The sequence below is a fragment of the Trichoderma citrinoviride genome, assembly GCF_003025115.1.
Source record: "Trichoderma citrinoviride strain TUCIM 6016 unplaced genomic scaffold BBK36scaffold_3, whole genome shotgun sequence".
In the NCBI taxonomy this organism is placed as follows: Eukaryota; Fungi; Ascomycota; class Sordariomycetes; order Hypocreales; family Hypocreaceae; genus Trichoderma; species Trichoderma citrinoviride.
The window spans coordinates 921,284-945,413 of NW_020194711.1; the positions used below are offsets into that span (position 1 = coordinate 921,284).

At 53.7% G+C, this 24,130-nt stretch overlaps 4 protein-coding genes across 4 annotated transcripts; 3 read left to right on the plus strand and 1 right to left on the minus strand.

The window, feature by feature from the left end:
• Nucleotides 1-943: 943 nt before the first annotated feature.
• On the minus strand, nt 944-5,356 carry BBK36DRAFT_1166594 (hypothetical protein; the record flags this gene model as incomplete). The annotated part of the gene is made up of 3 exons (XM_024894935.1): nt 944-1,968; nt 2,023-3,769; nt 4,148-5,356. The coding sequence occupies 3 exons, from the start codon at nt 5,354-5,356 to the stop codon at nt 944-946; spliced, it is 3,981 nt and encodes a 1,326-aa protein (XP_024752018.1).
• A 7,156-nt stretch (nt 5,357-12,512) lies between these two features.
• BBK36DRAFT_1138800 (haloacid dehalogenase) lies at nt 12,513-13,355 on the plus strand (the record flags this gene model as incomplete). Its single annotated transcript, XM_024893266.1, has 1 exon — nt 12,513-13,355. One exon carries the CDS (start codon nt 12,513-12,515, stop codon nt 13,353-13,355), a length of 843 nt encoding a protein of 280 aa, XP_024752019.1.
• A 2,997-nt stretch (nt 13,356-16,352) lies between these two features.
• On the plus strand, nt 16,353-17,668 carry BBK36DRAFT_1191605 (hypothetical protein; the record flags this gene model as incomplete). The annotated part of the gene is made up of 4 exons (XM_024896726.1): nt 16,353-16,396; nt 16,463-16,537; nt 16,840-17,300; nt 17,427-17,668. 4 exons carry the CDS (start codon nt 16,353-16,355, stop codon nt 17,666-17,668), a joined length of 822 nt encoding a protein of 273 aa, XP_024752020.1.
• Nucleotides 17,669-20,063: 2,395 nt separating this feature from the next.
• Nucleotides 20,064-21,061, plus strand: BBK36DRAFT_1112218 (ras-domain-containing protein; the record flags this gene model as incomplete). The annotated part of the gene is made up of 2 exons (XM_024889788.1): nt 20,064-20,168; nt 20,453-21,061. The coding sequence occupies 2 exons, from the start codon at nt 20,064-20,066 to the stop codon at nt 21,059-21,061; spliced, it is 714 nt and encodes a 237-aa protein (XP_024752021.1).
• Between the last annotated feature and the right edge of the window lie 3,069 nt (nt 21,062-24,130).

Sequence of the window (24,130 nt, forward strand, 5' to 3'; positions counted from 1 at the left end):
TCCGTTGTCCCTTCTCTGTGTATCCTCTATGTTTCTCGTCTCCGAGTTCTTCTTTGGGGACTTTTCCGTTTTTTTTCTGCTGAGTACTGTTGATCCGCTCTCCCTTGAATGACTGACGAATAACGTAGAGCAGAAAGCAAGAGGAAGCTGTCGTGAGTTAAGCGTGTGGTTAAGAGATGATGATGGCGGGGTCAAGTTGACAGTTCCGTCTTCATGGACTTTTTTTCCCCTTTTTGGCGGGGCCGTCCTCTTGAATCCGACACCCGTAGAAATAGTGCCAGTATGTAGCAAATCTACACATAATCATGAGCAACACCACGTAGGAAATATAGAGTATAATTCCGTTGTATTACGAGTGTATTTGACTCTTTTTACTATATACTGTGATTCTCTTATCAAAGAAATCTCCCTGTTCTTAGAGAAAGACTGCCCAATTTGCCGTATCCAAAGAGGGCCTTTGTCCCGCCGTCTTGCCCACCTCATCTCCAATCTACCATATCCAGACCAAAGACGCCTCCAACTGTGTGGGATCGTGGTGGAAATTGCTCCCTATTGCCCTGTATACACCCCTTTCGTATACCTTTTGCATGTATGTCGGGGCTCCCCCGGATACTCCAGCATCCAACCGCAGACATAAGAAACAGCTGCTAATAATACAGACATATTCAAGAAAAATCAGCGCCGTGCACCGCAGATATGAAGAATGGGTAAAAACGACAAAGAGAAACAGAAATGAGAGCAGCAAAAGAAAGGTAGCGGCAATGACCGTAATTCATATCAATACAAAGTCAAAAAAAGACAGAGATGGAAAAGGGGTATCCCGTCGTGGTGTTGCTTGATCCATTGTGTGTGGATCACTGGTATATAAGAGAAAAAATTAACAAAGTAAATAGGTGTTTGGTTGGTGTTTGGTTTACTTCGCGAGTGGTCTGTCTCGCGCAATTCAGAACCCCTTGAAAGGATCGTCTCGGAAGAAGTCCTCCTCTCCTGCGGTCTTGCTTCCGCTGAAGAATTCGTCGGATGCGCGAGTGCTCCTTGACAGCTGGGCTCGACGACGGTGTCGGCTGCTGCGTCGGCGGAATTCCTTGCTCTTCTTCCGTGCCAGTGACCTATAGTCTTCTCCTCCTTGATATTCATTGTACTCCTGGTATGCGTGAGGGCTGATGAACGCTTCCATGCGCACAGTACCTATCGCGTCAAAGAAGTTGCCTTGTTGAGACGATACCGTCGACAGCGGAGTCTGGGCTACTCCCCAGCTGGCAGCAGTGGATCCCTGAGACTGGTAGATGTCAGAAGAACCAGAGGTGTCAATGCTGGCGCCGGCCGTGCTGTTTGCATAGTGGTAATCGCTTTCACCCAGCGTCGGTCCTGCGAAGCCTCGGAAGGACAGCGGCGGGGCCGCATGGCCTCCCGTGTTGCTTCGCTTGCGGCCGTGGTTGGCAGCCTTGCGACCCTTCTTGTCGCTGAAGCGTGGAATCATGGGTGGTACGGCGGCATCCACCGAGTCCTCCCTCGAGTGTCCGGGTCCAGTCACGGACTCTGCCACTCGAAACCTGGCCACATCACCCATCCGTACGGACGGAACGTCGGGAATGTCGGGAATGCTGGGCATGCTCGACAGCTCCGCCTTTGGCGCAACAGCCCGGCCCTTGGCTAATCGAATCGAATCCCGGATTCCTCCTCTTGTCAGCTTAGTAGGTCGGGGGGGCTCGAAGTTCGGGAGAGGCTGCTGCTTGACCGAGAGGTGCTGTTGAGCTGGAGCAGGTAGGACGTCAGGGACAGCTTGATAAGAATGGGCCAGGAATGACAGAGCTGTCAGCCAGAGATAGTGCCTCTCTGCCGTGGGTGCCGTGAACTTGAGTGCTCGCTGGGGTGTGAGGATCAGAATGGATCGGTTGAAGATGGGCGTCGTGACACCCCTTGGTGCCGGATTGTCATCCTTGACATCGAGGACGGATTGGATAGCCACTGTTCGTCATGTTAGCTGCAAGAAAATTATTCACATCAAGAGCTTCAACTCACGCTTGCGACCCGTCTTTCCTAACAAGGCACTGCCGGAAGACGGTTGCTTGCTGCTCCAAAGGATAGCTCGCTCATATGGTGCAACCCAGACCCATCGCTTGTGTCTGTCGTTGCTGTTCTCATCCTTGTGCGCGCCCTCTCCAACACTAAACGACTTCCTTCTACGAACGTACTTGTACATCCATTCTCCAACCATGGTCTGGGCGATAGCATCCACGACTCCTGGGGTTTGCGAGCTGGCCTGAGACACAGCTTCTGATTTCGCCGTCATGACCGTGCCGTTGGATAGCTGATGGCGATGTTTCCTATACGTGCTGCCTTCTCGGTTCCTGGGCGTGGTAATAGCATTCCGAGGCAGGGGCGGGAGGCCGGGGCTTTCGGGAGCTTCAGTCGAAGGCGACAACGGCGGCGTTCGGCTGCCTGTCCTGCGATGGCGTTCATGACTTTCCAGCGTGTTCGCAGAGCGGACACGACGAACGTTGTTGACCTGGTAAGTGCGGCTGCCGCTTCGGCGATGGCGATGCCAGCTGGTTGTCGATGGAGTACTGCGCCCGTCACTTGGAATGCTGGTGCTGATGGATGGCTTCCGCGAGCTTGCTCGGGCTGGGATAGGGAATGGCGGCGGGTTCTTAGGCTCGACGATGGTAGGGTAGTTCACCATGCCAGTCTGAGCCATTGTCGCCTTTCGCATGTCGCTGTTGCGGCTCGATGGGGCCAAGGCAGGTGCGGGAGACAGCTCCGTGATCCTGCTCGGTCTCTCGTCCTCACCAACGCTATACAGGTCGCCACTCCTTACCGATCGTGCAGACGTCCTACCAGAGCGCTTGGAAGGCTGGTCTGGCGAAGTCGCCACTGTACCAAACGAGCTTCGCTTGCCCGTTCGGCTCAAGTTCGAAGGGGGTCTAGGAGCCGTTAAGGCGGTGCGGTACTCGGAATCACTCAAGTCAAGATCACCAAACTCGTCAATCTCGTCTGAATCGGTGCAGAAACCGGAGAACAGGCTGCTGAAGCGGCGCGGTGGTATTATGGGAGCGCGTGGGCCTGATAGAAGAAGGTCGTCGTTGTAGTCGTGCAGATCATGGTCATCCATTGCGATACTGATGGGGGAAGACGGAAGCTCAGTGCTATACCGGCTGCTCTCCAACCGTCGAGGGTTTCGAGGAGGCACGATACCAGGAAGAGGAATGTCGCTCTTGTCGGGAACAGTAACACCCGACGGATGAGGTGAGGTAGGCCGGGAAGTGATAGAAGACGGCTGGAGATGTGCTGGAAGGCGAGCCAGCCGCTTGTCAATTTGGATGGCCTCCGTTTGAGAGCATGAATCAACCATATCGCTCTGAACAATGATGTTGACTTGGCAGCCAAAGTCCTTGAAATGCTGGGGCAGCTTCGGAGAATGCGGAGATGTAGGCCGGCTGGTTGGTGGCTGAATGCTGATGCTCGGAATGTCCAAGGGGGGTAGCGGTACGGGAGCGACCACGGAAGCTGAAGCAGGAGTCTCGGTCTGTGTAGAAGAAGTCACCATCTTTGGTCCAGCCTTTGGCGCTTTCACCTCCGCTGGTGATCCATTCGGCAGGCTGTACAATGAGTTCGGCGTCTTTGGCGGCGTCAACGGAACCTCAACCGTCTGTGAGGCTGACGACACCATGTGCTTGGGTGTAGCAGGCATTTCGATAGCAGGGGGTAAGTCAACTCGATCCCTTCGTTCGGGAGATCGCGGGGGCGTCTCGGCATCCAGCGTAGGTGACTGCGGTGGAGAGAATTGTACTCCTGTGTCGGCATAGGCAGGTTCAGGAGTAGGGACATATTGAACTCCTGAATCAGCATATGACGGTTCGAAGGCGAAAGAGTGTTGGCTTCCTGCATCAGCGTACGAAGGTTCGGAAACGGGAGAGTATTGATTGCCTGCGTCGGCATATGAGGGCTCGGGCGTGGGGATGGGCTGAATGCCTGTATCGGTGTACAGGGGCTTTGGAACCGGAGTGGGAGGCGGAGTGAGGTCCGTTGCTGGAGCCGGAATGGGAGCACACTGAATACCCGCATCGCTGTATGTGTGTTCGACAACAGGAGAGCACTGAATACCGGCATTGCTGTATGTGTGTTCGACAACAGGAGAGCACTGGACCCCAGCGCTGTTGTAGGAATGCTCATAAGCGAATTGGACTCCGGCGTCAGCGTAGGTTGGCTTGTTGGTAGGCGTACGAGTCAAGGCCCGGGCAGAGTCTTCTCCCTCAGTCTCTTCGTCTTCACCTTCAAGAGCCTCGAGGAGTGATTGATTCATCAGGATCCTACTGGCGCGTGCAACGCTGCCAGGACGCTTTACGCTGTCAATGCTCTGCGTCCTCCGATGGAGCTTGCTGATGACGCTCTCACGACTGTATGTTCGCCGATGTTGTCGTGGGCTTGAGAAGACGCTCTCGCGTCCGTCCTCCGTTTGGTCGTCAGTGTCATCAAACTTGAGCTCATCTGCCAGAGAATAGCCGTTGAGGGAGAGGCCGGCTCCGTTGGCCAGGGAGTACCGAATGCTGCTTGTCAGGCTCATTGTCCGGACACTGCCTGCGTCATTATCCCTGCCGCTCTCTTCGGCATCGCTTTCATGGTCGTGGCCTTGCTGAGCTGCTGCTCTATTTGCGTGGTTGGCTTGATAGGCTGCCACCTCATCAAGCACCATTTGAAGGCGGCTCTCCGCCACGTGGATCCGCCGCTCATACTTGCGCTTCTCGCTGTCCCAGCTCTCTTTTTCCTCCGCCCATTGCTCATGAACTCGCTGCGAATCTTCTTCTTGGCTCCGAATTTTCTTATGGGCTGCCTCTAAGCGTTTCTTGGTCTCAGAAACCGACTCAACAGCTTCGTCTCTCTCGCGCGAAAGATCTCCCAGAGCGGAAGAGGTTCCGCCCTCTAGTAAAGACAGCTGTCGTTGTAAAGAGCGATTCTCCTTGGTCGTAGCATTTACACTTTCTTGTAGGGCGTCCCGTTCTTCTCTGCTTTCTTGGAGCGCACTTTCGAGGCTTTCGATCACTTTCGTCTTTTCTTCTTGGTCTCTTCTGAGCGACAAGATCTCGGAAACCAAGTTGGCATGCAGAGTGGGGGTGAAGCGTCGCGGGTCGAGGATGCTTATCTGCTCGTCGGTTGTGATATCTCTCGAGGAACGCTTAGAGGCGTTCCCATTCCTCGTTGGCGAAATCTTCTTCTTTGCCGGCGGCGTGATAGAACGAGCCGAGCGCCTCGATTTTCTCGACCGTGTTGACGGCGTTCTGTAAGGGACATACTGTTGTGGGGGAAGCGAGACTGCCGCCTGCGCATTCATGTACTCGTCGTCTGTCCAGGCACTCATGATTCCTAAAATGAATCAGACTGCAGGAGAGGTCAGAAGCAAGCGAGAGCTCGAGATGTAATATCTCAACCATGTATAGATGTCTTAAACAAACACCGTCGAGTGCCACGTTTTCAAGCTATATTAAGCTTGAATGTGGCAGGCAGCGGCTGATGGCCAGCCCCTTTCATAGGGGTTATGGCACTCCTTGCAGCAAAGCAATGCCAAAGCTGGGTAAAGTTTTCTCCCCCAGCCTCAGATTATCCTGAGTACGATTGTCCTCCAAATCCAAAGTCAGCTTTCAACTGTATTTAGCGGTACCGGTTTTGTTGTATCTCAACGTGCGTCAAAGCAAAGGGCTGCCGGCACGCGACGATCAAAGCAAGGGGTCAGACTTACAAGACGGCTCAGCTCAACGCCACCACCTCCGGTGTCAATGTGTTTTCGAAGCCCAAGCGCAAAATGGGTGAACAGAAAATGCCGTCGGGAGCTGTTGGAAGAGACTCAGTACGAATCGAATCGGAAGGCGATTGCTGTCGCCGAGCGAAACGAGTGGCGAAGTTTCGAAGACCGGGTCGAATTGCCCGATCGAGGCGGATGCGAATGATGAAATGGCACAAAGGAGGTTTCGAATAACGGTAAATGGTCTCGTCGACGCTGTTCGTGATGAAATGCTAATGCAGAGACTGAAATAAAAGATAAAAGAACTGAGGCAGATCCGAACAGTCAGTTGGACTTGATCCGTTGTAGGAAAGAGGATTAGTAGAGCGTTGCCCGCTCCTGCCACAAGCAACGCACCTTAAGTCACAAGGGAAGGAGAGAAGGAGAAGGGAAGGTAAGAAGTAAAGTCGCCAAATGGCCTTTCGTGAGCGAGATCTTTTCGAAGCTGCTTAATCCATTGAAGCGCATACAATGGTCGAAGAGAAACGACAAAGGGGAAAAGCGAGACCGGCTTCTGACCAAAGACAAACTCCCCTCCGCACTGCGTGGTTGTTTGGCGCTGCAGAATGTCGCTCGAGGAGGCTGAATAGCCAGCAGTACGGTGCGGCAGGAAAACGACAGAAATGACGATAACGACGAGTGCAGAACAGGAGAACGGCGAGACGAAGAGATAATGACGAGGTACGAAGCGTTCCGCCGGGGTGCCGGAGAGCAGGAGAGCAGGGAGTATTAATTGTCTACATCCACTTTGCCTGGTTGGTTGACGCGCGATCGGGGTCGACTCTGTCCATGTGGGCCTGTGATTGAGGCGATCCCAGGACACTGGAAGCTTGGGGACAAGGGCCAGGTCTCTGGAGGGCTGTCTGGAGGCAGGTTGCTGTGGTTTTGCTGCTGCTGTTCCCGCTGTATGCTGCTCTGATGAGAGCTGAGCCTTCCTATGGAGCTCTCCTCCGGCAATATTCCAATACAGGTAATCTTACGAAGACCTACGAAGCGCTTCATACAAGATGCCATAGATGTGCTAAGAGCAAGGTTGGCAAGGTACGTCTCTCTCTCTCAACCGCGCTGTCTGGCCGGTATTGGTTGCCCAAGCCTGCATGGCAGCCCCGAGACAGTGTCACCTCCCGTCTCATATCGTTCCTGGAATCTAACATTGCCTTATACAATGCAGCCTCTCAACTGTTTCTGGTAGACATACATACGAAAACACGCTGCATGCTGCAGACGGCCGCATATGCACACCACTCAACTACCCGCTCAACCGCTGTCTGACAGGCTCGCCAAGAGCCCCTCTCAAATCTACCGCTGCAGCCATGATTGTCCCTCCTTGGAGCTGAAGGCAAATGGCTGGCTTGTTTTCTCTTCTCTTCCACCTGCCCCCTGCTAATTCGCTCCTCTGCAGACGAAGCACGCCGTATCATTGGCCCTTGGCCTGCGTCGGTTCTATCATCCGCGATGGCCCATGCGTTCTCTCCCAGCATGCTACGCCCAGTCTTGATTAGCGGTCCTCAGTCCACCCCAAGAAGCCGCCCACTGAGCATGCTTCGTTGCCTGGTGTACTTGGTGCGAGTGGCTAACACAAATGCTCATAATCCGGAGGCCCTGTCTTGCTCCCCCGTTCAGCTCAGGACAGCTCTGTTGGCTGGGGAGATGGCGCAGTGGCGTTCCTTCCCGGCCGCAAAGCGCAGGATCGGCGGAGTGGCTTTCTGTCTTGTTTCACCATTGTCGAGTGCGAGACCAAATATGATACCGCAGCAGCGATTGATATGCACGACTGGCCAACAACTCCTTCGAATTGGCAGCAGAACAAAGACGAGAAACCGTCGCCAGCACGGCAGTTCCGGCTCTTACCTTGTATGGGTCATCACGCCGGCCTCATCGTAAGGGAACGATAATTTGTGTAAAGCGCCAACGTCCTCGAAAAAGCATAGCACGATGACTTCGAAGATTGCGAATGCTACTGCTCCTTGCCGAGCCCAAGGACTAATAACAAGAGGAGGGTCCTCGGCTACGAGTACAACGAGCTTGTACCAAGTACCGTCGAAAGCGGACGGCGGGACTGGAGACTTGCCTGCGCGTAGAGGCATACGGAGGCTGATGGCTGCACGGCAATATCACATATGCAAGGCTACCGGTGTCACCTGGTGAGATCCCTGTCAGGGCCACCTTCACGACATTATCCGAAATCGTCTGGACAGGAGCAGCATCCTGGCCAGAGCGAATACTTCTAGACCACCCCGTGCCATTCCAAGTTCTACTCCTATGTACAACCGGGGTGGTGTATTCTCAAGCTCCTCCAACCACTGAACTCGAACGGACGACGAGCAACGACTGCATTGCTTCTCCAGGAAATGACGGGAAGATTGACAAGTCTCTGCCCAAACTTAGCTCCATTATGCGGTCAGCATCGAGGGCTGTCAACGTCACTACCTTAGGAACCCGACGGACTGCTTGCCTACCTTATATTTGCGCCCCCCTAAAGAAACGGATACATCTGGCCGAGTCGCCTACGCCACGGCCCGGTATTATGGTGAGACCCTACTGCGTCGGTTATTAATAAACCCTCAGCGCAAGCACGCAGGTACTACTACTCCGTACAATACTGGATACTAGTATCATCACTACTTTTATCACGTTGCAATGCAACATGAGTGGTGCCTGCGTCAGGTTTACACTCATGTCTTCCACCATCGGCGCATGCCCGACGTATCACTCTCTGGACGCTGAGGGGCGTACCTTGCATCGTCCTGCATGCAGGCTCTACACCTCGACCTCTCGATTCTTCCGAAGACATGGGGCATGCGGTCCGTAGGGGACATAACACTGCTGGTAGTATTACCGCGTACACGGGCCTCACACGTATTGCGCTTGTATGTATGCCCGCAGGACGGAGCATCGCACATAATGTACCAGTATGGGATACTCCGTACAAGTTGGCTCATTTACTTTAGCTGGCCCCCCCTGGCTGCTCTGGAAATTAATCACGACAAGGGCCTTCGTCTTCGACTTCACACGAGGCCCGACACTATGCTGGCCTAGGAAGCGGGCCGAACTTGGCAAAGCTAGCCCGGCCCTCGTGCTCGTTTAGGGGAACCCAACCAACCAACCTTACTCCCTATGGCGTATCCCCAATTAATTGGACAGACATGGGAGATGTTTGTGTGCTGACGAATCTATTTCTTTGGCCCGCCTGTTCATCAGGGTCGGTATGACCGACGTCGTGGACAGCTACAAGTTGCGGGCGGTCGAACCAAGTGGTAATACGCGGGACACTTTATGGTCTTTGATTGTCTGGAAGCCAGGCCATCCTCGTCATTTCATCGGAACGTCAACGGAAAGTTATGAATTGCGGCTCCGTGCGCACGGCATGTGTCTCTCCTCCACGGAGGCTGTCAAAGTGGCAGATGACACCGGTGTCCGCGAAGTGCTCCGTACGAGTGCTCAGAGCCCCTCGAAGGCACTGTCAAGTGACCTCTGTGAGCGAGATCATCAGTGGCAATGGAAGGTTTTTGCTTTTTCCACACCTCCATTTCTGCCACCGGGGCTGTCGAACTCAGCCCGTTAGCTCTCCACGGAAGGCAGGGCGACGATCATCAGCCGTACGGGCCAACGTGCTTGTAGCCCCTCGAGAATGGTCGTTGGCAAGCAGGAGGACAATGGCCAAATTACGAGGCTAGGCTTTCTTCCCCGTCATACGAGCTTCCTCTCATCGGTCAAGCGTCCTTCCTGCCGATTAGCTAGCTCGGCAATGTTAGCTTGGGTGCCAAAAGCTCAGTAACATGCCTCTCGAAAAGGTGCGAACAGGCATCTTGATGAGATTCTTGCTGGGGAAGGCATACAGGCCTCAGCGCGGCACACTCCGCACTCTCAGCCATGCCGCTCTGTTCGTGCTAGTCCAGCACGCTCCCTCAGGTTAGCCAGGGACGTGATAGGTGATAGGGCGATTATCATGCTCCTGCAATTTCTCCGCTTCATACATCCTACTCCACTCCAATGGCACTACTTTTGGCTGCTCACCGGATACCTTCGATGGAAAGACGAAGAAGAGGAGGGGAGATGGAGAGATTGCAGCTTCTGAGCGGCTGGATCTGACACCTATGGTCATGTTCAGTCCAAAAATGAGCCGCCTCGCCATTGCCATCGACAGAGATATGGCCATGGCATATTGGTTCGCTGTGTCATCGCCACGAAGTTCAGGAACATCGGTGTGCTCCAACAGGTGTTGAGCCATGTACGAAGTACCATTTCGTACAATTCTGGAGGACAGGGCTGTTGATGAGGATGGTTCAAGCATGAGGTACGAGTACCGACTGGAAACGCCTCAGAATGCTACCCCGGCCTGCCAAGTTCATGAGATAATGGTCTTCTACACGCTCCGGGGCTCCAGATCACCGTCTCAGGGCTGGGATCGCCGTTCAATAGGAGCATCGGGCCAACGTCTCTGCTTATACTCAGCTGTTACTACTACTACTATACCTCTAGGTCAAGGTAAGAAGCCATCAAAAACTGGAACTTCCTTATACGTGTACTCAGTAGTACGTACCGAGTACTTCATTCGGAGCCTCATTCCGTCTTTTCTATGCAATGCCCCTCTATCTCAAGTAGCATGCTGCCCAACCAACAATTTCCCGGGACCACCGACGAGTCGGATAGCAGATCCCCAAATGTCACTCAGTGTGGACATGGGCATCACGGACGATAAGCTAATACCGAACAGCTTGCCGGCAACGGTAACCGACCCCACGGATATGGCCACGAACGTTCCAATCAATGGAAGAGGCCTATCGCTTCTTTCGAAACTGGCCGCTGAAGCCACGAGCTCTATGGAGCTTAAGGCCAGCTTAAACTTCGTCGGCCACCCACACAGCGGCACGTTTGCCACCATTGTTCCGGCCCGTCTATCCGTGCCCTCCTTGAGGTACCTTCTTTGGTACTCGAGTATCCCGCAAATGGCCTATTGACTGTGTTGACTGGCTAGTCAGGAGGGCAATATGTGGATGGCGAGGTATCCCCAAGAGCGTCGTTAACACCCAGCACAGAGAATGGCACGAAGGCCTCTTTACTCGGTTGCCCAGGGTCGACATTCAGCCAGGAGCCATCCGCATCTCCGCATAGTCAGTTTTCAATTGGCGAGTGATTGCGCCTCTTCCCTCTTCGCGACCGGCAACTGGGCCCGGTACTCCCTGTTCTTTTGTTGACTTTGTGAAGCTCCACGTGCTATATCACAGAGGGGATCTATATCCCAGGCGTTATCACAGTCACACAGCACTCAGTGGCTGAGGCGGAGACTCCTATTTAAAGAAGCAAAAGGTCCGCGAATATATTGTGCCTCGGTCAAAATGGCAGCATGGCTTTCGTTTCAGCTATCACGGCAACGTTCCGGTCACACACGAAGATCACTCTGTGGCTTTACTGGTCTGAAATATCACAGGGCTGGCAACCAATTTCGGGCCGTACTACGGCTTGCTTAAGAGCAACATGACAACACATGTTGGGGAGCACTGAATTACAAATGAGAACGGCTGGGGCATTCACATGTCAATCATTGAGCCCGTTGGACAGGCTACTGCTAATACTATTAAGTTGTGTAGTTGACTGAGAGGTTCAACACAATCTTGATCGACTTCCGTTCAGAAGCGTCGACGATGGCGGGCGTTCTGAACCAGGAGTCTGGTCTTCGCACAATGGTCTCACTCTCAATGCATGTGCTTGCAGAGACGCTTCACAGTCTACTTGACACGTACTGCATCTGTGCTGCTCCCTTTCTCTCTCGTCCAAGACCATTCCGTCCTTTGCTGGCCGCAGTGCCGTCTTCCAATAAAGCAGCTGCATACTATCATTCTCGGCTTAGAACGGCGGCTTGCCAGGATACGTTGGGCAGATGTCTCAGGTGAAACGGGGTGCATTCATTACAGTGGCTTGTTTGGTGTAGATGAGAGATTGGCCGGCATATTGGGTTCAAGAAGCATCCCTTTCTGCTTACGGGGAAACTCGGCTGTGTGCCGGCTTGGACTATGCCCTCTCGGCGGCTGGCTAGAAGCTGTTACGACGCTGGGCAATGCATTGGGTTTCGATGCTCTTCGAGAAGAGAATGCTTACCTTACATGAGAATATCATGATAGTCTGTTGGTGTACGGCAAGTCATCATGTCTATGTACCATATCAGCGTCACTGTTCCTGAACTTCAATAGCCGAGACTCTTGGACGTCACTTTATATATCTTCAAATCCCAGCTGTCTATTGTGTTTCCATTGGCCTAATCGCATTGAAATGGCTGCATCCCCTTGACGCGCCTGCAAGCACGCCGAGCAATAAGGTGGTTTGCCTCTCCTGGCCGGTTACATCCCCTGCTTACCCTACAAGGACCGCGAAGCTTGCCAGCAATTCTCATATGCTCTTCATATCCGAAGGCTTCAGTATTGTCGTACGTTTTCATCATGTACAAAGAATGTTTTTTCCTTTGCATGATGCCCTTTGCTGGCTCTAAATCGATTCTGGCCGATTCGATGGCGACATCGAATCATGTGATTTTCGCAAGTTCTAAACTCAACCTCGGTGACGCTTCACCAGTTAACACACCTCCCCACTAACAACGCCTTTCTTCGCCTTTATAGCTCATCACTGCAATAAGCTCTTGAATCCTCTATTGATTGCTATCCAAGACCGGACAGACGCATGAGAAGAGACTTACATCCAAGATTGACAAACCAAGGAGAATCAAAGAAGGCACACAGCCATGCCCTCAAAAACCTCCCGTCTCACAGGCGTCAAAGCCCTCCTCTTCGACGTCTTCGGCACAGTCGTAGACTGGCGCTCCTCCGTCACCGACGAGCTCTCCCTGCGCATCTTCCGCAAACAACAGTCCTCCTCCGGCCGCTCGGAAGAAGAAGCAAGCAGCAGCCTCTCCCCGGCGCTTCGGACGCGGCTCGAGGCCCTCGCGCAGAGCGACTGGGACCGCTTCGTGCAAGAGTGGCGGGACTCGTACAACGCCTTCACGCGGGCCTTTGACCCCGCCACGGACGAGTGGAAGAGCATCGACGAGCACCACCGGGAGAGCCTCGTCGAGCTTCTCCGGCGGTGGGACCTCGAGGGCCTGTTCACCGAGTCGGAGATTCGGAGCCTGAGCCTCGTCTGGCATCGGCTCGCCCCGTGGCCGGACTCCGCCGAGGGTCTGGAGAGGCTGCATGGGCGGTACACCACGGCCACGCTGTCCAACGCCAACACCAGCATCCTGCGCGACCTGAGCGATTTCGGGGGCCTCGTCTTCGACAAGGTCTTCTCGGCGGAGACGTTCCGCGCGTACAAGCCTGATCCGGGGACGTACCTCGGGGCGGTGCGCGGGCTGGGCTTGCGGCCGGAGGAGGTGGCCCTCGTGGCGGCGCACATGAAGGATCTGCGTGCGGCGAGGGACCTGGGTCTCGGGACCATCTATGTTGAGAGGCCGGCGGAGGAGGAATGGGGGAGGGAGGAGGAGAGGTTTCTTGAGGCGAGGGGGTGGGTGGACTTGTGGGTTGCGGAGGGGGAGGGCGGGCTGCTTGGTGTTGCGGAGAAGTTGCGCGAGTTGGAGGGAGTTGATTGAATAAAAGGGGGGGGGAGGGGATGCTGTTGTTGGAATGGGGATATGTGTGGGAGGAGGAGGGTGTATTCGACTTGCGTTGGGGGACTTGCTTGGGTTCTGGGTTGGTGTTTGAGACGGCAAGACTGGAGAGGAGAAGCTTGGTGCTCACGAGCATGTTGTTCGCTTGTGATGAGGCTGGGGCGAATATAGGTCGAGTAACGATAGTGATAAGTCTGATGGGCAGAAGCCTTGTTGTCTGTCATTGATGTCCAGCTGTGAAGCCGCAACGCCGAGTGACAGCAACGATCTATTAGAAGGTGTTCATGATGAAGACGACCAAGTAGTAGTCGTCACGATCTTCGGAGAATTGTAACCTTGCAGCATCTTTCGCATTAGACCAATGTAGAATATGGAATCACAAGTCGTAAATAAAAGATATGACGCGGCGTCGAGTTGTCTTGTAGGATTATACACGGTTTCAGCTGAAGAGAGTTGCCTGCTCGCTGGCCAGCTGAACATGTCTCGGACAATTCACCAGATAATGTCTGAGCAAGTAGCACAAGTCATCAAGAGATATGGACGCCAAAGGCAATAGACCGCACTGATATAGGTTCACCGTTATCACGTTATACATAGGCGAGTGTTTACCTTGCAGAGCTGAAAAGGAGTCAGATCAGTCAGCCACAACATGATACAAAACCATGATAGTATATCATCCAAGTGAGCCGCAGTTTTTCAACTGGAGCTATGCCCCGAGGCTTGTTTCTCCATCCTCACCACGGGCCGAGGACCACGACCTCTCATTGGTAGCTGTATGATTCATTCAACGGCATATCAGGGCCAAGGGGCGCATATTGGACCCGTTCAAGGCGATACTGTGTGCCAGCGGCTCCTATTCGGGAGGACCCGAGGTCTTGATCCATGGGGCTGAAAACCGGCAGGGTCTTTCGGATGCCGTCGCCGACACAGCTGAGTCAAAGTAGACGCAAAGGTCATTGGCACAATCAAACACTTACAAGGGCATGGAGATTCCTGGAGGCTCGCCCCATGAAGTGTCTTTCCCATGTCAGGCCCGCAATGCTTCGTACGCGGCTGCCAGTGGTATCTACACCAACAGCTGGCTCTTTTGCTCCCACGATGGCCCAGCTGCGACAGAACATGCCTTTGTGGTACACATACTTTGTATCAGTACAAACGATCAGCTAGTGACGGCCGCAAGCATAAAAGACTGTGACCCCCACCGCCGAGCTTACTCGTCTTGATGAGGGGGGGCACAAACGACGTTGAAGAACGCTGAGGACATCTATCTATTTACCCGGAGACCTAGAGGTCAGCGGCAGTACGGAGTGGAAATGGGCCGGTTCGGTGAGCGAATCTGGGGCTCGGGATCGACTTGTTGTCCGCGGGTCAGCATCACCCGCGTTCCGGTATGCAGGGAAGACGTGGGATGGGAGAGCGGTTAGCCCAAGATGACAACCGGATAAGCTCGGTTGCCAGACCGGGAAAGGGAGCCTTGACCACAACGACATGCTTCCCCGCGCTGACGCAGTGCTACAGTAATCAGAGGAAAGATTGCAAGTTTCTTGTGCACGGTAGCAATATGTAGCATGCATGTTTGCCGTCAGAATCAGCGTGTCAGTAGGTGGTCGACCTCGTGATCTCGTAGGTAGTAGCACGTTCTTCGGCCAGCATCAAGCAGCCAATGGATGAGAGAGACGGTTTGTAGTTGCCAACTCGAAGTGGTGAATATTGCGCCGCTCATAAGCGACAGACGCAAGATGATCCCCGACGGGCGTGACTCTCTCTTGGCTGACGATTTGAAAACGTATTTGGATATAAGGCTGTGCAAGTCCGACGAGCAGCTTGAGCAGACTTCCACGTAGTATCTGCATAAGACGCTATTGGAGGAGGAAAAGAGCAGGGCAGTAAGGCGGTTGGTAGTGCCGACGTCCTGTGTTTGCTCGTACTTTGCAAAGAGCCGCAAGCGCAAGGTTGCGGCGTAAGTGATACCCGTGCTTAGACGGAGGTACAGTGATATGTTGCTCGCAATGGTTGCCAGGGCTTGTACTTCGTATCAGGAACGTAGCTGTCCAAACCGTTGTACATGCGAAGTAATACGAAGTACTACAGAGCAGACGATCAGGGTATTGCCCGCCAACCCTCAGTGCCATCGTCTTCATCGGCGTCGTCGGCTGCGTGTTGAGGGGCTGCAGTTTGCGGCCTGCCGCTGCGGGTCGTTGCTCCACGTCCTCAGCAAAGCTAGGCTAGGCTCCCACGCACGCGGCGGGTGGTTGGGGGGCATATCCGCACAGATGCTGGTTGTCGAATGCCGCCCTCGGAGACAAAGGATCAGATTCGCCTTCTTCCTGGTTAAGGCGAGGGACCGCTGCATGTATTCGTCCTGGATCGCCCGGCACGGCCAGCTTGCGGCGGCTTTGGTCTCAGCCCAATATAAGGGTCCGAAGACTGCAAGGTATAGTCTAGATCTATGCCGAAATAGCGGGCTGTGGTGACATGGCGAATATGGTACTTCGTAGTAGTCGCCGGCAGACGTGAGCTCTTTGGCCTTTCGTCTCAAACGAGATACCTAATATGCCAAGTATGAGATGCTGCACACGGAGTACTAACACCGCACTGCACTTGCGAGGGCTGCGTGGTGCGTGTAAGCGGCTGACGAGCTGTTAAGCGGGCATTTTCAGCACAAGGGACATGGCAGCTGTCATCTCACACGAAAGGCAGGCCACATACATACCGACTCTGGCAGCATGAAGGAGGAGACTACATCCACAGCTTACTCTGCGGTGGGTTCGTCCTATGTGAACCCCCCCGGTTCACGCACGGCCGTATGCATACTGTAAATGGGCGATGCGGACGCGAGTGACTGGAAGGATGTTTCTCCAAACGGAAAGTTGGGCACTTGGGCAGAAGCGTCAGGTTCGGGGCGGAAATGGTTTCCGAAAGGAGACGCTGAGGTGGCAAAACGACGCCTGTATCGTCCGTATGTATGCACATGCAAACATGGTCTTGCCGCTGCCTCCAGGTCTGCTGCTGATGCTCCATAGGTACGACGTACGAGCAGGTATGTATGTATGCTTGCGACCCTGACAAGTTATGGCATAAGCGGCCAGTCCCTCGATTCTCGCCGTTCCGCCTTTCGTCCAGTTTTCCGAGTCGATGCCGGCCATGGACGACGTGGTGCCGTAGTACATACACACGGAGTGCTGCCATAGGGACCAGCAGCAAAGAATCAGACCATTGAGCTCATGGCCCTTGTCTGCACGTTCTGATAGCGGCGTTGCTGGGATCTCAGGACGGCAGCATGGCCAGTCTGGAGTACTTGTACGCGATCAGGCCGGCTGATACATACTGATAACTCATACATAGCACCAGCAGAGCACCCAGCGTCGTGCTCCGTAGGACTAGTACCCAATAGTAGCACCGCTGCTCGCACAAGTAGGCGCTCGGCTGCCCGTTGAGCGTCTGAAGCTGCGGTTCCGACCGCTAGCTCAGCCGGCGGTGCAGATCGACGGCTTCTGAGAGGCTCGCCGCTGAAGCTGCAGCCATGCTTCCGGCTCTGCTGGCATGGGCGCACGTTCGCTTCCGCCATGGCTCCGCGCTACGGATGCAGCAGCGCTCTCGCCGGCGGCCGTAGTCGTAGTACTCGATGGACATGGGCGACGCTGAACTTTGTGCGAGAACAGTGCTGCTTTTTGCCACAAGCCTGCTTGGTCGAGCAGGTTCTAGCCAGCAACAGCAGCAGCAGCAGCAGCAGCAGCAGCAAGGGGAGGCAGCAGCAGCGCGTTCAGCCTGGAAAGGCGCAGCGCCGGGGCTCGAGCGTGTGCTTGAAAGCATGGCGGGCCATTGGACGCTTTGGCGGCAGACGCTCGTGGGCGTTCGGGTCGCCCCGGCAAAGGGCAGAGTGGCAGAGCGTCAGGATGCTCGCCCGACTGGCAGAATTGCAGCCAGGTTTGCGAGCGCGAGCTGAGCGAAGGCCTGGGACTGGGCAAGCTGGGGTTTCGGGCCCCGCAGGTTGGCACATGTCGTGCTCGTGTGATGGCAGCAAGACGGCGGGCTTGCTGCTGCATATACCAGACCACTTGTATCCCATGCCACGAGGAGCTTCCGACTGGTTCGGCTGGGTCGAGTCGGGGAGGGAGGCGTTCGACGGCGGTTGGCTAACATGGGACGGAGTGATGTCCACGCCGGCGGCTGGCCGATTCGTGCTGAGCAGGGCATGGAGGAGGAGAGAGGACGAGGGAGAGGCGAAGCCCTGCCCAACCGTTGATGTGGCTGAACGGTTCAAAGCTCACAAAGAGCAGGCAGGAAAGCGGTGATCCAAATTGCCGTAACCGGTGCTTCGTAAGAGGTACATGCAGCACATGCGGTTGAGTAGGCACTTTGGCAAGTACCAACAACCCCGGGGTAGGTAGCGAAAGGATATCGATCCTGCGGCCTGGATACTGTACATATAGAGAGCCATGCTGCGCACTGGTGCCGGCGCTCGGTGTGTTTCCGCTGCTCGGAGGATTATGGAACCAGCATGGACACCAGATGAGATTCCAGCTGCCACGGCCTTGCAGTAGTAGTAGTATAAGGCATCTCATCCCGCTCAGGGCTGCCCAGGTCTGTCGGGTAGCACCGCTGCCGGTCGATGAAGTCTCAACTCTGATACAGGCCGGTACGGGCAGGTACCTAAAGCCAGGTGCTGCTGAAAGGGCACAGAACGGCCTCGCCTTTGCCTTTTGTTTCCAGCTCGGACTTTCTCTTCATGTCGATGCTCAGACATGTCAAGGGAATCCCACTCGACGGAGTCTCGTGGACGTTCTTTATTTAGGTACATGTAGGCGCGCCTTCAGAGTGCCAATGGCTTTCAAGGTTGAAGTCCAATCCCTTGTTGTCGCACTCTGACATAATCCGAGCGTAACGGCGGGCCGGATCAGTATGTACCAGGACTTTGCTCGCATTCGCAGCGATTCTGTAAGGTAACCTCTCGATTCACCGGCTGCAGCCGTGGTACCTGTACTTCAATGCTTTGCGCAGATATCGCCATTTGAACCCATCCAATTCGCTTCAACTCGCTCGCTCACAGCATCCCCCTCTCTCACTCCCCCAAGCGTCCCCAGCGTTCTCCTCTCTTCTTCTTCCCCCCCACAGCTGCAGCTGCAGCTAAGGTACTACGACTACTTACCTAGTACACGCCTAGTACCTAGTACCGCTGGGGCTCCCTTCCTAACAGTTAGCGTCCGCAGCAGCCAGCCAGACAAAGAGCAAGAACAAGAGCAAGCCCAAAGAGCCGCCCCAGACGCTTTGGCCGCATGGCTGTCGGGGCCGCAGAAAGCTCAACCTAATCCATGTCCCGCCAACGGCGTGCGAGAATTTTAGAGAAAAATGCTGAACCCTGCGCTGTGCAGGAGTGTGATACGATACCGGCGGACGCAGGCTGCAGACGGACAGCCAGCCTCCTTGCCCGGCTGGGGGCCTTGGGAGGGGGATGAGAATAGGGGATCATTGAGCGGACTGCGAATGCCTGTACCTGTACATGTACATGCCTGCGCCTGTACCGTTACCTCTGACCTGCCAGGCTGCCATGATGGTCAAGAGAATGGAATTGATTTAGTATTCATGCCTGTAGCCTCGCACTGCGTCCTTTTGGATGTTGCTCAGCGCATTTGGCTGCTCCAGCTGCGCGTCCAGCTTGGCGCTGCGCAAGAGTCCGGCGCTGCAGCATGTCGAACTTGCAAGGAACATGAAGCATATTACCAAGTATCTGTACCTGCGCGCCTCAACAAGCAACCGTTGAGCTCCAATCAATCAATCAATCAATCAACTGGAATCCAATCCAATGGCACCAGCTCGAGTTGAGTTCAGATTTTAGCCTCTCCGCAAATAGCACTCGACTTGTTTATCCAGCTGCATCTCTGCTGCTGCTCGCTCTGCAACTGGCGTCCGCTCCGTCCATGCATCAATTAACCTGCTCCGTACCCACGTTTTGCGCACTGCATTACATGGCATTGCATGCTGCTACCTGATATTGATGGGTGATTATACCAGTCTCTCCATGTCGCCCTGGGCCAAAAAAAAACACGAACCCTGCCTGTCCTCTCCGTTCATGTTAGCACGCGCCACCTGCAGCTAAGTAACAAGGTACTTGACCTCCAGGCTATTCCTACAGCGGCCAGCCCTCAAAGAGGCCCCCCCCTATCAGCAATCAAATGCCCTGTGGCCAAGCTCGACGCCTGCTATCCCAAATCCAAAGCCGGGACCCGCCACAACCCACACCTGCTGCTCCACCCAAAAGTCCACTGGACCAGCTCCAGAGACGCCCAAAGCCAAAGCACTTGATCTCCGGCTTGCTGAACTGGACTGAACTAGAACCACTAGAGCTGCCACAAACATCCATTCATCCCCAGACAAAACCGCCATTCCGCCTGGTCCAGATTCCCCAATTGCACCGCTTCGCACCAGACAGCAGCATCCCGTCGCCGCCCCATTGCTCGCCTCCGTCGCTGCGCTCTTTGGCCTCCCGTGTCCCCGTCCAGCGCTGCTCCGCCTCGCCAGTGCCTCTTGCATCTGCTGCCTTGCTTCGGCTTCAAATCATCCATCCATATCCCCCCCTTCCCTCCCTTCGCAGCGCCGCTAGCGGGCTCTTGGATTCGCCGGCCATCAACCATAACCCGAGGATTGCCTGTCTGAGCTCGGTCGCTCAACCGCTCTGACTTTGCGCCCATCATGGCGGGCAGAATGGTGCTGTACAAGCTGGTGGTGCTGGGAGACGGTGGTGTCGGCAAGACGGCCTTGACCATCCAGCTGTGTCTGCAGCATTTCGTCGAGACGGTAAGCATTCAAACCCCCCTCTTCCGAATCAAACCAGCATTTTCGAAGGAAAAGAAAAGGAACACAAAAGAAGAAACAGGCGAAAGGGGAGGGAGAGGCGTGGGAGATGGAACAGGGAGGAGAAATCACCGACTCTTTCTTCCCCTCTCCTGACCGATTGGGCGGACAGCCTCCGCGGCGGTAGCGCATGAGGGGCAGAGCAACAGGAAGCTCCCATCCGCCCAGAGCGAGACGAGCGATGCATTGGATGCAACTTTTTCTTGGCTAACGTTCGACGTCTACAGTACGACCCGACGATTGAGGATTCGTACCGCAAGCAGGTCGTCATCGACGGCCAGCCCTGCATGCTCGAGGTTCTCGACACGGCCGGCCAGGAGGAATACACAGCGCTGCGAGACCAATGGATCCGAGACGGTGAGGGCTTCGTCCTCGTCTACAGCATCGCATCCCGCTCGTCCTTTACCCGCATCAAGCGCTTCCACCACCAGATCCAGCGCGTCAAGGAGTCGGTAGCCTCCTCGCCCTCATATCCCGGCTCGCCTCTGTCCGCCGCCAGCCCGCAGCTGCCCGTGCCCATCATGCTGGTCGGCAACAAGAGCGACAGGGTCACCGAGCGCGAGGTATCGACCCAGGAGGGGCACGCCCTGGCCCGCGAGCTTGGCTGCGAGTTTGTCGAGGCCTCGGCCAAGAACTGCATCAATGTCGAAAAGGCCTTCTACGACGTCGTCAGGATCCTACGCCGGCAGCGCCAGCAGGCCTCGCGACCCCCGGCGGGCGCCAGCGGCCGAGCCCGAACAAGCAATGGCGATGCGGGCGGAGCAGGCCGAGACACGCACCGCTACCGGCGCGGCAAGGAGGGCAAGGACGGCAAGTCCAAGTGCATTGTCTTATGAGCGGCTCTCACTCGTTCACACGATTCCAACTCGCGACAGAGAGCCCTTTTGAGGACTGGGGTTCTGTTGGATGAGGCGCGCGCCTAGTCGCGCATGCCTCGTTTTTCTTCCTTTTTCCTCTCCCCTTTGTGCTTCTCCTCATCGAACCCAGCATCCTCCTCTACTGGGACTTGTCCTCCTCGAACGGAATAGACTGGATCCTGGTATATGTCATACGTTGGCAGCAGACGAGCTGGCGCTCTGCTTCTGCCCCTCTTCCGGCTGCTTGGTGGGCTTGCCATATTGGTACATGATGACGACGACATTCGGCAACAAGAAATAAACAGAGAAAAGCATCTTTATTATGTTACACCTCACGGCTCCTCGATTGGCGCAAGGCGTACGAACCACCTGGGGACGCCTACACCCGCACAAGTCATACACACATCCGAACAAACCAAGAAAAAAGGGGAAAAAAAAGTGGTGGCATCATTTCGCGGCGCTGGTCTCTTACCAATGTTTATACTGCTACTACTTACTACTGGATAACCTGACGGTGCTCATTGATGATATTACCTGGAGGGAGACGGTTCACTCTGTTTCTTCTCTGGCTCCTACCCGACGATTTCTAATATGCACTGGCCGATGCCAAACTGCTGCCTTCATTCCTTCAATGCTTGTAGCGCCTCTCCTTGTTACCCCTGCGTCATTACCATTTCTTACTCTCTCTTGCGTTCATTTAAAACCCCCCTACAGACATGGAATGGATGGTCGCGGGTGTTCCAGGAGTCCCTTTTGGTTCGAGTCTTGCTTCTTCTTCTTACTCTTCTTCTTCTTCTTCTCGCTATTACCATCTCTTGCCGACTTTCGACAATTCCATCTCTACCTGCTCCCCTGTTCTTTTTGGGTTATAAAAAGTAAATTCACCGTACACGTCTTTTGGCACATGTCATGGATGGGTGTTTGATAGCGATATCTTGTTGGATTTCTTTGTCGAATCTGTTTATATCTTTATTTATCCTCCACAATGTGTGTGCTCGTTTCAGTTTTTGTTTTTTTTTTCCCCTTTGTTTCTTGGAGAAAGCTTCGGTTTCTAGACGACAATGGTATGGAAGAAGAGGATGTTGAATGCTAGAGGCTACCACTACTATCTGACTTGTGCCCTTGTTCCTCAAAGACGTTTCGTCTGCTGTCTCCCTTTGTCTTGTAAGTGAAAGCGAGGATGAGGTATGGCCTGTGCTACCCTTTGTCTGTGGAAACAACAAACAACATCAGAGAAATGAACAGAGCAAGACGAAAGCAAGAATGAAAATCTACATGGCATTGACGTTTCAGCGATGGCGACGTCTTCGAGCTTTCGATGATTTACTGTAAGGTAGCCGTATCTCAAGGTGCTGAAAATGGACGTGAAAGTTTGACTCTTTGTAGCCGTCCGAGTCTCCTGAAGTTATTGTCATCACATCCTCTGAATGTCTACAATTGAAAGACACGTGGATTTTCAAAAAAATGATGTAATGGTGCGGTCGGTGTTGCGGGCGTCAAACGCTGACGGATCAAGCGTATCTCTTTTCACATGACGAGATCTTGCAGCATTAGAGATTTGCATGTGCTTGTCAGGAGAAAGGACGCAAATCTACGAGACATGGGAGGGCATGGGACAAGATGGAGCTTTTCCAGTCGTGATCGACATGCAAATTGCTGTAGCGATCTGTACAAACTCGTGAAATCAATGGATGATTACCCAGTACTATTCAATCATATTGACCTTTTGGAGGAGAAACGAGATGGGGTGGGCTGCCTGCCCATCCTGGTGGAGTAGGGATGTGCAACGGAAAGGTCTTCCGGACTGGGGGACATTTCTGACTGTTTGTTTGTGGATATTTATTGACGGGTCGTATGGGAAATAGTAGAACGTGTTACTGTGAAGATGATTGTGGATTTTGGTTCTGACTTACTTGTAGTATCTGTCATGTGGCTCTCGATGAGGCATTGCACGTTGTGACTTGTGAGGCTGAGCGGTATAACTGGAGAAGATTGAACGGATTGGAGCTATATGGACTACTCGTGGTCAATGAAATAACTCATGAATGCTATAGCTAACGTTTGTCCTGACATATCAAAGGCGACAATGACCTCTACAAAGTCTCCCCTTTCCACCTATTCCCTCGCTGGCCCAACTTCCCGTACAGCACATGGCATAATCCAACCACATTCACTTGTGAGGCAAAACCCTCATTTTTCTTCGATGGCAGAGTTTTCCTCTCTTTACAGATTCGCTTCCCCGGTTAATAAAACCGGTAAAATGTCAACTCGAGAGGAAAAAAAAAACAAAAAAAAAACAAATAAGAAGTTACGATGTAGCCAGTCATAAACACCGAAAAATTGTCACATGTGGATTGCTTTGGAACTTGTCGTCGTCAAAAAAGCGACCAAAAAGTTGATGGCGTGTGAGTTTTTTTTGAGTTTACCTGCTGTTTTGAGCCCGGGCTGCTCAGGAAGTGTGGATACACACGGTCCCCCCTGTTCTAATTACTCCTGCCTTTGTGTCTAATACCGATGGGCTTGAAAGATAGGTATCTGTACACAAGATAGGTAGATTGATAGATATGGGAGAAGGGGTAAAAGCTTGATCTGAGAACTTTTGATGGGCACCGGTGATTTTGAGTTTTGGGTGTAAGCAGTTAGTTTTGGTTTTGAGGGTGTCACGTTGGAAACTCTTTTAGCTGGATGAAATACCATCGTGGATGAAGATTGATAACGGCAGTCGGACCACCCGTCCGAATCTTCTACAGAAATCTTCATCGGATTGTTTTTTCTAACATTGTCGAAGATTAGATGTGACAAAACCGAAACGACGAAAAGAACCAAAAAGCAATCCCCATGCAAAATTAGCCAAATCTATTTCCATTCACCACCCCCTGCCTCCATATCCCCGTCCAGCAATACTAGCATCATTCTCATTATGAACCCGGCATATTACTTCTATCCAATCCCGCGTGTCAAAAAAAAGGAGAAAACAAAAAGACACCAGATGAGTTTTTCTTCTTCTATTAATCCCGGATCTCTTGCAATGCAGATAAGCGATAAAGA